The sequence below is a fragment of the Ictalurus furcatus genome, chromosome 9 (assembly GCF_023375685.1).
Source record: "Ictalurus furcatus strain D&B chromosome 9, Billie_1.0, whole genome shotgun sequence".
NCBI classification, from domain to species: domain Eukaryota; kingdom Metazoa; phylum Chordata; class Actinopteri; order Siluriformes; family Ictaluridae; genus Ictalurus; species Ictalurus furcatus.
In genome coordinates this window covers 16,194,460-16,210,520 of record NC_071263.1, presented here as the reverse complement: position 1 = coordinate 16,210,520, position 16,061 = coordinate 16,194,460, and the positions used below count along the sequence as shown (strand labels likewise).

Below are 16,061 nucleotides of genomic sequence, written 5' to 3'. Positions count from 1 at the left end.
TTGGTTTTAAGTGCTGTCCAAGCTTGTGGTGGAAAATTGACTTTTTCCCTCTGAAAACAGGTGTCCTTTGTGCAGTACAGTGATGATGCCAAGACAGAATTCAAGCTGAACACATACCATGACAAGGGAATGGCTCTGTCTGCAGTGCAGATGGTCAGCTACAGAGGAGGAAACACCAAAACAGGTTACTGTCTGTGCGAACCATAAATAAAACAGAGTAACATTTATTCATTCGGCAAATGTTTTTATCCAAAACAACTTAGAATTTACAGAGGACACAGTACAAGCATAGAGCTACGTTTTTTTTTTCCCTCAAGGGTCCAAGTTCATTCTGGCAGTCCTGGGATCTAAACCTGCAACCTTCCAGTAAATAGCTCAGAACTTTAACCACTGAGCCATTACTGCCTACAAGTTGTTGCTCTTTTGAAAAAAAATATTAATGTTCTTATATACAGTAAATTAAAATGATAATATGGTTGAAGGTTTGAATTTTTAAAGGTGTGAAAGTCAGTATGTTGGAATTAAACCCATGGCATAGGAGTTACTAGCATCTCACTCCACAGGACATGTCTATGTACTGAGAATGAGAATGGAAAGAGTTTTAAATGGTCATGTGATGAAATGAAAAGGCTTAAAGTTACATGGTAAGATACAATAAGTCCCATGAACATGTATTTTTTATGTTAGAAGTGCACAACATTTTTTGAAAAGGAAATTGTTTGAGCATGAATGAGCATTTTGGGCCAGGAATGACCTTTTATGCCTCCCCTAGGCACAAATGAAAGCACACTTCCCAACAATAACTGAAATGTACTGCGAAGCATTTCAATATTTAATGGGAGTGACATAACCTTTGTTGTCTGCTTATATGTTTTTATAATCTTGGTCAGCATTGTTCACATATTTTTAAATGTATAGTCATTTGCAGGATTGTTGTTTGAAAAGTTAAAGCTTAGGAGAGCTCATACCTTTTTCTGACAGCTTTATTTGTGTGAAATCGAATTAAATCCAAGCACACTGCCCAAACTATTCAAATTTGTGTGAATTTCTCATGAGTTTCACAACACTTTGTGCCTCTTTTTCTGAAAATAATTAGATTTAATGAGTTTTGTATTTTTTTGATTAAGTAACATTGAAAGCATGGACAAAATTTACAATTAAATTAATGCATTTTATCATTGTCTGGCACGTTTTGGATTCAGTATTTTCGGGTTAGAATTTAGACAGAAATTTTCATTTGATGCGTATGATGGGTTCCCATACAATTATCCTAATTTATCGATTCACATACCTACAGTATGTTGTCGTTCTCAGTGCTATGACTTATTAAGCTTTTTATAAGAAAACTGGGCTGTGTTTGTTTCAGGCGCTGCTCTAAAGCATGTGGGAGAGAAAGTCTTCACCTCAGACAGTGGTATGAGGAGGAACGTTCCAAAGGTTCTTGTGGTCGTGACTGATGGCCGCTCTCAGGATGATGTTAAGAAGAGTGCTGCCAAACTGCAACTATCCGGTAAGTGCATAGATGTGTTACCAACATTGTACAACCTGCCAGTGGGATTCTATTTTTAGAACGTAGTAAGGAAAGTTCAAGTGAAAGAGATTCTGAAGCTAATGCTGTCTTCTCTCCCTGTAGGATTTAGCGTGTTTGTTGTAGGTGTCGCAGATGTGGACATGACCGAACTGAGGAATATCGGAAGCAAGCCGAGCGAAAGACATATCTTTGTGGTTGATGATTATGATGCATTCGCAAAGATACAAGATAACCTCATTACAGTCATCTGTGAAACAGCAACATCAAGTATGACACTTTTTAAGATGCGTTTTTGTTTTCATTTATTTTCTTATTAGAATGACCTGACAATGGTGTTTTGGGTATTTTCTCTTCTTATAGCATGTCCTTTGATTTATCTGGATGGATTCACATCACCAGGTACAACTTTGTCATTATATTCTTACTGATAATTATGAAGAATCATATACTGCTATTGAACACCAAGGTACTTTTGGTGAGTTAGTGTTTATTCTTTGTTTTTAACCTTCTTTTATTCAGGCTTTAGGATGCTTGAAGCCTTCAACATCACTGACCGAAGCTTCGCTGCCATGAACGGAGTGTCAATGGATCCGGGCACTTTCAACAGTTTCATGTCCTACCGACTTCATAAGGATGCATTCATCTCCCAACCAACAAAGTATGAGCTCTGTGAACTGTGTGCATTTGCTTCTCTTGCATGCTGTAACGGTTCCCAAGTAACCACTGTTATTTTAACAATCTTCAAAGTTTTTGTAGCTTTTCAAAAGTCTTTGTAGCTGCTGGAAATATGGAAATAAGGTGGAGAAAAGAAATACTGCATGCATATAAAATCATCACATTATCAACCATACTAAATGTATCATGGTGGGAGCAATCTAGAAACCCAGAGGTAAGGAAGTAATGTTTACTGAGTCTATTAAAAACCTTTAGGTATTTATGAAGCTGCTCCAGGTTCCTGGCCAAAGCTTGATACATTAATTTGTCCATAATAATTGGTGTTTGTGAGTGGGTAGACAACTATGCAATTTTAGATGATAATTGGATAATACTTTCAATATGTTGTATGTTATTTAAGGAGCCTTTTTTCCCCTTTCTTGGTGGGAAGATAGTGTGGGACATATTTTCCATTTTCCCTACTCAGATTTGTGGCAGATCCACTACAGCCAGAGACGAGACTTTACATAGCATCCTGTTTTCGTTTAATAATCAGCTGACATTGTGCATTCCATGAAATGATAATATGCTCACAGGTTTAACAGTTACAATTTTACAATGTAGCATCATGAAGAATTTGGTCTTCATCTTAAGTATTTATTTATTTATTTATTTATTTAGGATTTCCTGAGATTTTGTCATATTCTTTTGTTTCCTTTCAAGGGAAATCCATCCAGATGGACTGCCTCCATCATACACCCTCATACTTCTCTTCCGGTTGCTCCCTGATTCCCCCAAGGATGCATTTGACTTGTGGCAGATCTCAGATAGCAGTAACAACCCTGAAGTTGGTCTTACTCTTAACCGTAAGTGCCACTTTCTTCATTCATTATATTGCATGTCTGTTGATACCTGGCAAAGCCTTCCTACATCTTTATATACGTTTTTATATTATCTTTACTATTATGTCTGTCTAGGCATCTAGAGCAGGACTATCTGTCCAAGCCTTTACTTTTCTGTTTTCAGCTTCCAGCAAAGTCATCACATTCTACAACAAGGATACTAGAGGCGAGCTCCAGAAAGTTACCTTTGATAATGAAAAAGTTAAGAGGATCTTTCATGGAAGCTTCCACAAGGTAGGAGCTATTTTATATCAGATTGTTGACAGTGTTTTACATGAGAACAACATTGAAAATTGAAAATGCAGTAATTACTATAAATCATTGTGTCTTTCACACAGTGTAATGGAAAACTAGACAGCATCAGCATACTTGAATTAGGTCTTATTGTATCCAATAATTTCAAGAACAATAAAAATCTTAAAATATTAATTAATTTAAATTTTTTTTTGTTTATTTAGTATTGTTACATTTTGTAGGTTTTATGATATTCTTAGCCCTTCAGAAGGCATTGATTTTATGGCATGATTTAAACAGTTTACTATTTATTATTTTTTATTATTATTCACATTATTAAAATAAAGGTGTATAACTATGATGGATAGGATGTAAAAAAAAGAATTCCATATGCCCCCCAAAATTTCGATCACTAAAATCAATTTTAAGGACCAATGGAAAAAGTATTCAGTCTGGACATTTAATGTAATTCTTTATAAACCGTACACTCAAAGAGCACTTTATTAAGAACATTATAATATTACTGGGTAGGGCCTCCATTTGCTCTCAAAACAGCCTCAGTTCTTCATGGCATGGATTCCACAAGACCTTGGAAACATCCATTTGAGATTCTGGTCCATGTTGACATGATTGCATCACACAGTTCCTTAAGTTTTTTCAGGTGCACTTTCCTGCTGCAAATTTCCCGTTCTACCACATCCCAAATGTGTTCTGTTGGATTCAGATCCGGGGACTGGGAAGGCCACTGAAGAACATTGAACTCATTGTCATGTTCATGAAACCAGTTTGAGATGACTTTTGCTTTGTGACATGGTGCAGTATCATGCTGGAAGTAGTTATTAGAAGATGGGTAAAGTGTGCCCATGAAGGGATGCACTTGGTCAGCAATAATAATCAAATAGGCTGTGGAATTCAAGTGATGATTGATTGGTATTAATGCCCCAAAGTCTGCCAAGAAAACATTCCCCACACCATTACGCCACCTCCACGACACTTCCTGGACTGTTGACACAAGGCAGGTTGGGTCCATGGATTCATGCTGTTGGTACCAAATTCTGACTCTACCATCTGTGTGCCTCAGCAGAATTTGAGATTCATCAGACCAGGCTACGTTTTTTCCAGTCTTCAACTGTCACATTTTGGTGAGCCTGTGCTCAACGCAACCTCAGCTTTCTGTTCTTGGCTGACAGAATTGAAAACCCAAAGTGGTCTTCTACTCTTCTGCTGTTGTAGCCCATCCACTTCAAGGTCCGTTGTGCTGTGCATTCTGAGATGCTTTTTTGCTCACCACAACTGTAGCAAAAGTTGTGGTTATCTGAGTTACTGTAGAGTTTCTGTCAGTAAACTCTAGAGACTGTTGTGTGTGAAAATCCCAAGAGATCAGCCGTTATGGAAATTTTAAAACCTGCCTGTGTGTCACCAGTCAAAAACACTGATATCACATTTTTCCCCATTCTGACGGTTGATGTGAACATTGCCCGAAGCTGCTGGCCCGTATATGCATGATTTTATGCATTGCACTGCTGCTACATGATTGACTGATTAGATAATTACATGAATAAGTAGATTTACAGGTGTTCCTAATAAAATGCTCAGTAAGTGTATTTTTAATTGATGTTATTCCCTGAGTGGTAGGCTAAATTCCTGTATTACAGTCCCTCCTACAACCTCTGAACTTGTAATGTCTGATTCAAGTCTAGATTGGGACTTAGTTGTGGGTTAGCAGGCTGTGATCTACTGCTAGTACCAGAGCCCTGTGATTTTCTACTGTGGATTACTGTGTATTTAGTGACTTTCCTGGATTTTGGAAGCGACTGTTACATAGAGATTTAATCATGTGAAATCCCTGTATTACTACAGAAATCATCTTGTGAGATGCCTGTATTTAGTATTTAAAAGATTGCAGATTGGTTAAACAGCAGGAAAGCCTCTTGGTTGTGGCAAAAGCATAGTATGTCTGTAAAATGAATTAAATGCTTGCTTCATTTACAGTCCTAGGTAACGGGGAAATATCCTGTTGGAGCTAATGTTATGGCACTATTTTCCCATTTGCAATTTGCAAATATGCTAGTAAATTGTAAAGGGTGTGATGTATAAATTACACACAGGACATGTCAGGCTATTTTATGGCGGAGTAACACAGTACTTAACAGTGTAACTGTGGTGGGTGTATGGTTAAACCTCCTGGTGATGATATTTGCAAGACTGTTCTTATTCTCATGACCTTTTTCTCCACTGAAATCTTTAGGGAAGTTTTTAGGGTCTCTCTTGTTCTTAAGCCAGCAGGTTTTACTGCAGGCGTGTAGTTTTTGGCCAAAGCCAAACCAATGCTGGGTTGACATTTTCCACAGGACTAGAACAATTCACTGCTCAGATATTGGACTCTGTTGCTGCTAGTTTTCACGTTTCTTGAATTGAGCAGCTTCAGAGGTTGGATGTGTGGTTTCCCAGCAGAATCTTACAATTGCCTCACTATTATCTTCAGTGAGATTCCAATTTTCCATTCATTGAGCTGGTTTACAAACTGGTCCAGCATTCACATTCTTTTTAAAATAAGCAATGAGAGACAGAGAGCCATCAAATAAGCTTTAAAAGGCCCCCTTCTGATTAACCATGTCCAATACCAGAAAGCAAGGAACAGTTCTCTTCTATTCCATTCAGTGCCCTTTTATAAATCCCTCTGCTTATATTAACTTACCAGTGAGTTTAATGACTTGTGAAACCACTTACACAAACAAAGGAAATACAAGCTTTTTGTTGAACTCCTTGTTGAGGGGGAATTGATTTGATGATAGGTGGTCGATACAGGGTTTGTTATTTCACTTTGAATGAAAGTTAGAAGATGGAGGGATAAAGCAGGCAGCCAGACCAGCAATCATGAAATGGAGGCAGATAGGGCTTATGGAGCACTGACAGGGGAGTCAGAATGAAAGAGAACAGCAGAAAGTCAAAATGAAACCACATGCTGCATTGAAGCAGATGCCCACAGTAGCAGGGAAGGGGTGGGGGAGGAATTATTGCTACATAGTATAAAGCAGTACCAAGAGTGTGATTACAGTCTACATTTAAACAGTAATTTGGTCCATTCAAAAAGCTTTATCTGAAAGATTAAAAGGCTTTCTTTCTATGCATTTAATAATAATGAAATATAAATAAATATATACATATATATAGTAAAAAGACTTACATTCATAGTGCATAATGATGCTTACATCCAAACTCCAACCTCAGACCATTCTCCTAGTGGGCATTCAAATAGTGGGTTTGCTTGCCAAAGATGATTGCTGTAATATAGCATGTGTTGCCAAGATCTATGACCTAACTTTGTGGCTTGGTGTTGTTTGATGCAAATTAAGAATTTAATCTGGTTTGATGCTTGCCAGCCTTTTTAACTGAAAAATGTAGTGGTATAAGAAAGTTGTGTTTGATGGCCAGCCACAGAATGGGGGAAAAAAGGCATAATATCAAGATGTGGTTCTGCTGTGCTTGACAGTAAATGTTTAAAGAATAAAAAAAAAAAAACCCTTAAGAACACCTCAAGAACAGTATGGAGAAAAGCATCTGGAAAATTAGAGTGCATGGGAACTCTCAAGTATTGTACATGCAACAGGAAAATAGCAGCTGCTAAACCTTTTAGTTTATAACTAATGCTGAGGACAGCATTTCTCTGTCATTTTTTTTAACACTTGTGCAATGTTTCATGTCAGAGAATAACATATTATTAACATGATTATATGTTAAGGAGAAAACACTATTGGAAATACAGTTGTTGGCAGGATTTTACTTACTTTAATATTACTGTAGTATTTCTAAGTTCTTTACAAGAAGGTCAAGGGTAGTGCTTTCACATTTTGACCTAGATCTGTAAGGGTGGCATTAAAAATTAAAACTGACCCCCAGACTGTTGTCTCTATAATGGAATATTCAGCATTTGCACAAAAAAAAAAGTACTTTGCTGAATTGCACTATCATACATTGCAGCTTCACATCACTATTTCACCGAAAAACATCAAGCTGAACATTGATTGCCAAGAGGTTGAAGAGAAACCAATCAAAGAGTCTGGCAACATCTCCAAAGATGGCTATGAAGTTCTTGGTAAAATGGCTGGTGGTATGAGGAGACAATCAGCAACAGTAAGTACAAGATACACAATACTTAATACAGCTCTGTGCAAAATCACTGTGATAGTTAAGCCACATGTCTTCTTTTTGCTGAAAATATGATAAAATAAGAGAATTCCATGAAAGTACAATTATCCCCTTGTAGACTGTGGAATTATTACACTTTCTATGTAAGTCATCACATGTGGAATGGTTAAGAATATAATAAAACACAGTCAGTCTCTCAGTTCTACAGTCCTATTCTCCTGCTATTTTTATAGTGAGGCTAAGCAAGATCTTGCAAATGGAGCAGTTTATATTGATGGCTGAGCTGCTCTGTGCTCATTTGTGTTCTTTTCCAACACACTGTGGGTGATGTGCATGTGGGCATGTTTTTTTGTTCCTAAACCCTGGAGCTCAATGGAAGCCATCTGTAACATCCGTTCCTGTTCTCTTTTTTTCTTTCTTGTAGTTCCAGCTCCAGATGTTTGATATTGTCTGCAGCTTGGGATGGACAAGTCGAGACAAATGCTGTGACCTGCCAGCAACAGTAAGAGGATACATAATATCGATTATCCATGAAGAGGATTGCTCCTTTCTCTGTCTTGTATATCTATTTGCAGTTTGAATGTTGCTGTAGTTCTTATACTTCAGGGTCAGTAAACCTGCAACAGACTCTATTTAGGGAAATGGAGAGTTTTATTTTTATATCATGCAAATGCTGTAAATGACTGCATTTGTGTAGATGTTATTGTCAGTAAAGTTATTTTGGGTTTATTGTACAGTGTGCCATAGCAAATAAAATGAAATGCTTCTGTAGTCTGTTGCATCTGCTAAAATGGCAATTGCAGCTTTAAAAAAATTAATAAAATACTGCCGGTCTACATCTCATAATTTTGTAGTACATTAACCTTTGCACATTTATTTTCATTGCAAACAATGCAGTTTAGTTTGTGAACTTACTGATGTTTCTATATGAAGTTCTCTTTTTCTTATTTATGCTTAGAACATGATTGAAACTGCACTATCTGCATTTCTCATTCCTTCTTTTTCAGAGAGATGAAGCAAAATGTCCAGCACTTCCCCACTCCTGCACTTGTGCTCAGGATAGCATAGGGCCTCCGGGACCTTCTGGCCCTTCGGTAAACCCATTATATTCATGTTTCATTGCCCAGTCCTGAAAGTCATTGTGCTACTGCTGCTAATTTAACCTCTGATGCTGAAGGCAGAGAGGTGTAGCATTTCAGGAATGCCCATACTGTAATTGTATTCTCTGATTTTTGCATTAAGTCCTGGGGTATAAAACAAGGAACCCCTCTTTGTGTTATTGTGCTTGGACACAAGTCAAGGTGTATGGTGATATTTATAAGCATGCATCACAGCGTGGGTTAGCAGCTGGCGGCTTACAGATGTATCAGGAGAGGTGCTGCGAGCCAAACCTGAAAAAAAACAGCAAAAAAAATTCTGCAAACCTGCAGTAATGACTTTGAGAATGCAAACTGGGCAGCATATTAGCTCTAAAAAGGCCTCCTGACAATATGGTTTAGTGCTCAAATCCTCTGCTGTTCAGTTAAGGAACCTGGCTGTTTTCTGTTTTCCCAGGGCAGTCCTGGTACAAAAGGCCCACGTGGCGATCGAGGAGAGACCGGTTCTGCGGTAAACACATTTTCTTCTTAGTGTTTTTTAACCATTTTCCTGGTCCTAAACCAAATACCACTGAAAACAATCAATTCCTACTAAGTTAATCTCTTAACAAACCCAATCCTTACTGATTTGTGTAGGCTGTGTAGGTCTTTTAAACATAACCAAGATAGCACAGGTGGTAATCTTACCCTGTGTGGGACAGTAAAAACATCTGATTAATATGGCGAGTCAATATATCTCTTTTCTCCACCCAGGGTCCAATGGGCCCACGTGGAGAGCAGGGCCCCCCAGGACAAATGGGACCACCAGGTCCACAAGGCCCTAATGGAATATCTCTTCCTGGAGAACCAGTAGGTTATACAAACAATTCTGATGTTTGTTCAGACTGACTTTTTGTACTTATTCACCCCCCCCCCCGTTTCATTTATCTCTCAGGCAGATTGAATATATGATACTAGGTGCTGAATTGTATTGCCTGGGCCTGATGTTTGATTAGAACTACAGACCCATTTATTTTAACAAAGGCATCACTCATTTGCTCTTTCAGCTGTCTCCCCTTTGAACTGTGGGGTTTGTAATTCAGTGGAGCAAAGGTATTGTTACAGAGTTAAAGTACATTTATTCTTTTGTAATTTATCAGGGACGGCCTGGACCAAAAGGAGATCCTGGTGACCCTGGGATACCTGGCCTGAGAGTAAGTTTTTCTGTCTATTTTGCCCATTTGATTTTTGGTCTTCACTCTTTAAAAAAAAAAAAAGAGTTCCATTTACCAGCTTCAAGGGTTTTTTGGATTCTCCCTCTGGGGAAGCCCTTAAAGATTGATAACACAAGTTTACATGGTACATTAGGAAGCGTTGATATATACTCAACAGCGCTGAATAAATTGTATGTCACTTTCAATATACATGTTAATAAAGAAACCATAATGTGTTGTTATGGTGCATGTTTGTTACAGTTACTAGTTTTTACAGTTTTGTTAATGAAGCTCATATGAAGAAATATCAACACATTAAAATTGTGAATTATGGGTTTAAGCCTGCAGTCTGTTGCATGGAACTATTTTTTCAATGTTTATTCTTCATCCTTTTCCAGGGCTCTGTCGGTGCTCCAGGTCCTATCGGTCCTGTTGGGCCATCTGGAGCAAGGGTAAGAGTCTTTTAAGCTGAAGGCCCATTTGCTGCTTAATACACAGATTATTTTTGAGTGCTTTGTTTTATATTACATATCCAGCATAGGTTCTGCTATGTCTGCTCTCACTAAACTTGGACTGCTATCTTGGGCTTTTCTCTGTGACATGTTTAAACATTTCTTTGATTTGGATTATCTCTTCCCTGAGGTGTTTCCATGCTCATGTTACACAGTTTATGATGGTCTTTGGTTTTTGCACAGGGACAACCGGGACCTGAAGGCCCATCTGGGCCTAGAGGCCCACCAGGACAACTGGTGTGTAATATCAAGGCTTTGTTTTTTTTGTGTACAGATTCTCCCTCTTAATCCAATTATTTCAGTCTATTGCAATTACAAGTGTGCCAGATCTCCATTTACATATTACGAAGACTGAAGGTTCTCGCACCCTGTATTGGGTCAACCTATCTTATGTTTGTGCATACTAAGCAGAAGTATGAATTACATATTTGTACACTGTATTTTGTATAAATCTCTCTTTGCTCTATGCTGGGATATTCAGTATCTATTAATGTATACACATGAATATGAGTAGACTTTTTTAAAAATCTTTTTAGGGAAACCCAGGAAACCCTGGAATTCCAGGACTTACTGGTAAACCAGGGAATGCTGGAGAGCCAGGACTTCCGGTATGTATAGGTTCTGATGGAATGTATATAATGAGATGAATTCTTCATGCCTTTGATTCAATCAGAGGAGCAAAACTAGTCTTATATCTATATCTAGCTAATATTATTGTGCACCTCATTGACTGTTGTAAATCATATCAATTACAGGGAACCGCTGGCATTAAAGGAGAAAAGGGTGAGAGGGTATGTGTTGGTGTCACTTATATCAACAGAAAACAGATGTTTGAGCACAATGAGGCATTTCTATTTATTTTGCTTGGCTTCTGTTCTGTAGGGAGATGCTACTTCCCAAAACATGATGAGATCCATTGCAAGACAAGTCTGTGAGCAGCTAGTTAACAGTAAGTTGTGACTCTGTTAAGCTCCTTTGAACAGTTTTATTGATGAAACAGCAACATTATGTTGGAATTTTTTACTATAATGACGAATGCTTAATTTTTCCATAGGACAAATGAGCAGAATTGACACGATGTTCAACCAGATCCCCACTGGATACCGCAGCAACAATCCTGGTCCTGCTGGGCCTCCAGGCCCTCCTGGGAACCAGGGACCTCGTGGAGAACCAGGTCAAACCGGACGCAATGGTTTCCCTGGAAGCACAGGTTTACCAGGGCCTCAGGGCGAAATAGGTACTTTCATTATTATGCAGATTGATGGAAGGTTCTCTTCTGTAATGACATTCTTTATGTATGTAATCTTTACATTTGCGGTGATGGGAGCTGTTTGTGAGTTACAGCACTTGTGAGGTTTAGGGACCATAAAAGGATAGGGGCCATTAAGTTTCTGTGTTCTTGTTGTGCAAAGTACATTTAAATGTCTGGAGAAATGCCATTCATTACTGTCGAGTTGTGGTTAAGTAAATGCAATGTCCAGTGGCTGGAGAGGATTTTGGGCATTTATAGATTTATTACTCAGTAAAATATTGCATGTGGTATAAAAGTGAAAGAAAAAATCTAACATGTAGAGACTTGCTCTCCTTAGGTAATGTTGGTGGGTAGAAAGTAAAATTAGATTTAGATTTGCAGCATCTAGTCTGGTTTTAATTGAACTAATAGATGCATAGAATTTCTCTCCATTCATAGTGGAGAGAAATTCTCCACTTTGTCTTAATACAGTCCATGTTAATGTGCCTTTCCTATGCATGTTAATTTATTTGCTTTTTGTGAAAATCTTTGGTTGAATCTTTTCTGACCTCCAACACTGCAGGGCCGCCAGGAGAGAAGGGTGAGAGAGGCACTCCAGGTACTGGCACTCGGGGACAGAGAGGATCACCTGGACCACCTGGTGGGTATACAGCGAACAAAATGCATCATTTCCTATGCCATTTTTGAAAAGAGATACTTCATAGTATTTATATTAGTACTTAAATCCCCTTTCCTCAAGATACATGATTTCACCACCCAAAATCAACTAGCTGGGCTAGTACGTGTGGAGCTAACAGAAGTAAATAAACCCAACAGGTTTAATGCTTTTACCTTTACAAAATATTCAGTGCCAATTCTACACCATATATCTGGAATGGAAATAAGGCCACATGCCTGTTCTCAGTTCAAACGTAACTGGACATAGTTCTCTAGTTACTCACTGATCTCTATGAGAACCATTCTTCAGTGTCGGTGGCTGATGGTGTACATTTAGCCTCTATCATGATTCTCCCTTAGGGAGTTGAAATTGTCTGCTTGTTTCAAAGCAGTCTAGCTCAAGGATGGCGCTGAATGTGAAGGACTGAGATTTACTTAGTTATACCGTATGAACCTCAATTTGGCCAGCTGTGCATCGTAATTTTTTTCTGCTATGTAATCAAAGTATTTCCAGAAAAACATTTTCTTTTTTAAATTTATGTCAGTCTTGCCTGAGAGGGCCACACAGATGTTCTCAAACACAGCTCGAGGCAGACTTTTATTGTATTAATCAGTAGCAGGGGATCTGGACTTGCATGAAAAGCACAAAATAAAAGCAGGCCACTGTTTTTAGTATTATGTCATTTTTATGACTTAAAAATGATAATATGACTAAACATAAACATTTTATGAACCTATAATGATATCGTAATTGGAAAATTTGCTGTGACGTGATGTAGACGTGCTTGTGCTAATGCTGAATCAAACAAACAAACAAATAAAGCTTAATTGTAGCAATTAATCTCTAACTCAAATATGATTTAGCATCTAGTGATCTAATAGGACATTTGGGCCCTGAGGTAGCTTAGCCTACATAGTCACCCTGTCTATGTACTTTTCAGGATCCCAAGTTTTCTATCACTGAAAGACAAAAAATAATGCAAATGTCTGGCAATCCTCTAAAGCCTCTTGCACAAATCCAGCCAAACTAACTCTCCATAAATGAAGTAGGACAGAAGCCCAACTCTCACCTTTGCAAAGGGTCACAATCAAGCTGTTACAGGAAGTGTTTTCTCAGGGGGCCTCATTGACACATGTGCTGACTTCAGACGAAAGTGGGGGCTGAAATCATTCCAAACATGGTTTTGCACTGTCTAGACAGAAAGGAGTAAGGGGGGAGATCCTTGGAGATTGCCCACCCTTGCTCCATTTTAATTGAGCAGTCAAAATATTTAAATTATAGTGCTAGAAACCAGTTTCCCCCTTCCCCTTCCAGTTGAATTTTAAGTATGATGTCAGTGGGTCTCTGATGGTTTTCTGCTTTTTGCTTTCCTTCAGGACCACCAGGCTTATCCCAGACTGGCCCTCCCGGACCTGCAGGCTCAGATGGGCCACGTGGGCCATCAGGACGCTCAGGTTCTCCAGGTATCAGAGGACCACCAGGACCTCCAGGTTATTGCGATTCCTCTCAGTGTGTCGGAATTCCATACAATGGAGGAGGATACCAGGGTAAGTGTGCCAGTTACAGGGAATAGAGCTGAGCATTTAGCATGCATTAATTGTCTTTAACAGAAAAACCATAGTTGGCTAACTGTTTGAAACATGACTGAATAATTAGAGAATGGCATGTGTGTTGTTTATTTCACACAAAAACAAACAAACAAACAGTATCTTTGCACTAACACCATCTTTAACCCCTTTCAGGTTTTGCATAGTATGCATAGTATGCTGCGTGTCCTCCTTAAGCATTGACATCCTGAAAAAACAAACCTGTGTCTGAGAGATCAGCGCACTTTCTAATAAGCTTTTAAGGATAACAACCATGGATTTGATTAATGAACATTTGCACACCAACTCTAAAACCAAATCAAACCAAAGACTGGACTGGACTGCCACTAACACCAGCGCACTGCTACTCTTATCAGGCAGGTGACAGTGATGGCTACATACCTGTGGCCTGGTTGCATCTTGAACTCCAAAGCAGGAAACAGCAAGAGTGAGCTTCCTTTTAAGGAAGAAGCATGTAAAACTACTAACCATGATGAGTATAGCTGAGTTCAGCAGTGATAATAACAGATGAGGTATTTGTATATAAACAATGTAAATTAATTTTAGTTACACAGTATTCTAAAATGGGTTAATATCTCTCATCAAGCTTGTGCCTCTTAGCTTGCTTCTTACTGACTGCCAACATAACCTTATATATTTTATTTTGTTATTATTTTCTTACATTGCTTTAATTGGTGAATACAGCCTCCGCTCAGGTTAATAATATAGCATGTGCTTTTCGGAGCCATCATTTTCTTGGTTTTGTTTGCAGAATGCTGTATTTACAAATGAGTCTTTTTATTGTGATTTATCTTATGCTATAATACCTCGATGTGCTGTAACAAAGGTAGCTCACAGCATAGGTAGCTCACAGCTAGTGGTAGTCTATTTTACGTGATGTGACCACTTGAATTTATAATTTCTAGTTTTTCTTTTTTCTATACCAGGTGTTAGATTTAGACTCATGGTATAGAAGCAGCAATGACTGTACTCACGTCTCAGCTTCAAGATAACTTTTTCCATTTAACTCCACATAGTAGTTACTAAAACCCACAATGCATATTTTCCATTGGCCGAATAATATTTCCAACCAGGCCCCTACCAGCCTGAGCCTGAACCCCAGGTAGTGCCAATCCCTGAGGAACCATCAGAAGATACTGTGACAGAGATTCAGTCCCCAGGTTTACGAAATCAGCGTGGGAAGCGATCGCTATCAACAGAGGGAACTAAAAGGATAAAAACATAAACCAATGAAGAAGTATCTTTATATTTTATTCACATGAAGGACATTCAAAACTAAATGCGTTGGATCAGTCTTCATGTTCAAATTTAACAAAGTAGATGTAAGGTTGATCTTCAACCCATCATTGCAAAACATGCTCACCCCCCAATTTTTTTGTGATTGTAACTTAAGTTCATTTTATGTTTATATGAGGCTCTGTTTAATGCACTAACCATGAGATCAGTATTTGGTACATCAAAGGTAAGATGTAGAGACTCACACAAAATGAAATCTCTCAGACTCAATTTTTACAGTGCAGTTTTTTTTTGCCTTCCTTCACAACTCTGAAGGCTTTTGGTTGTAATTACATACTCGTACTCAAAACCTTGTTAAACCTGGCTTTTGTTTCATTATTCTAAATATTTATCTGTTGTATACCAACTCACAGCTCATTTCTTTTACCAAAGGTAGAATTGCATGACTGTGCTGTATATTTAGTAAGTACATTTTAAGATCAGAATATAGTTTTTTCCTTTTTATATCAATGTTAAACGCAGTTGGAATTTGTTGCAAGACTATGTTCATAGAATTGCTCATTTGCATTTTAACTGCACATTGTGAATTTCACAGCCTTATTTTCTTATTTATTTCTGAATCAGAAGAGGCATTTTTCAATAAAACTACTGAAAATGTTTAAAGTGTGTCAGTGATCTGTTCTATCTCTTCTGAAACGACAGAGTTACCGACACAGTATAAGTATAAGCAAACAAGTATAAGCAAACAATAAACAAATTTTCACAAAGTTAAATAGAAAAAAATCCCACAATTTCTGTTAGACCATGAAATAGCTTGGTTTCTGAACAAAATCATGAATACAGCTCCTGAATTCATGTCAAAGTTTGTTTTGGGATACAGGTTATTCACACAAATTATTTTCACTACAAGTCTTGTGATGAATTTATTGATGTTCAAGCCAGATCATGGATATCATAAGGACAAACTAATTCAGTATGGACAGTAACATGCAAACCTCTGGCACAGTTCTAGAGTCTGTTTTGTGCATCAAAACCA

At 38.1% G+C, this 16,061-nt stretch overlaps 1 protein-coding gene across 4 annotated transcripts in view; it reads left to right on the top strand.

The window, feature by feature from the left end:
• Positions 1-15,688, top strand: part of col12a1a (collagen, type XII, alpha 1a) — a 54,365-nt gene extending 38,677 nt beyond the window's left edge. For 3 of the 4 annotated variants that reach the window (XM_053632138.1, XM_053632135.1, XM_053632137.1), the window contains 22 exons: positions 61-184; positions 1,367-1,510; positions 1,634-1,798; positions 1,892-1,930; positions 2,051-2,189; positions 2,909-3,051; positions 3,212-3,321; positions 7,303-7,455; positions 7,895-7,972; positions 8,478-8,564; positions 9,025-9,078; positions 9,321-9,416; positions 9,707-9,760; positions 10,159-10,212; positions 10,456-10,509; positions 10,809-10,880; positions 11,028-11,063; positions 11,155-11,221; positions 11,327-11,509; positions 12,087-12,164; positions 13,559-13,729; positions 14,863-15,688. In XM_053632138.1, coding sequence (XP_053488113.1) covers positions 61-184; positions 1,367-1,510; positions 1,634-1,798; positions 1,892-1,930; positions 2,051-2,189; positions 2,909-3,051; positions 3,212-3,321; positions 7,303-7,455; positions 7,895-7,972; positions 8,478-8,564; positions 9,025-9,078; positions 9,321-9,416; positions 9,707-9,760; positions 10,159-10,212; positions 10,456-10,509; positions 10,809-10,880; positions 11,028-11,063; positions 11,155-11,221; positions 11,327-11,509; positions 12,087-12,164; positions 13,559-13,729; positions 14,863-15,014 — 2,253 coding nt within the window. In that variant the 3' untranslated portion in view covers positions 15,015-15,688. Of the gene's footprint in view, positions 1-60; positions 185-1,366; positions 1,511-1,633; positions 1,799-1,891; positions 1,931-2,050; positions 2,190-2,908; positions 3,052-3,211; positions 3,322-7,302; positions 7,456-7,894; positions 7,973-8,477; positions 8,565-9,024; positions 9,079-9,320; positions 9,417-9,706; positions 9,761-10,158; positions 10,213-10,455; positions 10,510-10,808; positions 10,881-11,027; positions 11,064-11,154; positions 11,222-11,326; positions 11,510-12,086; positions 12,165-13,558; positions 13,730-13,924 lie in introns of all 4 variants that reach the window. The other variant, XM_053632136.1, reaches the window with a different exon arrangement.
• Positions 15,689-16,061: the final 373 nt, after the last annotated feature.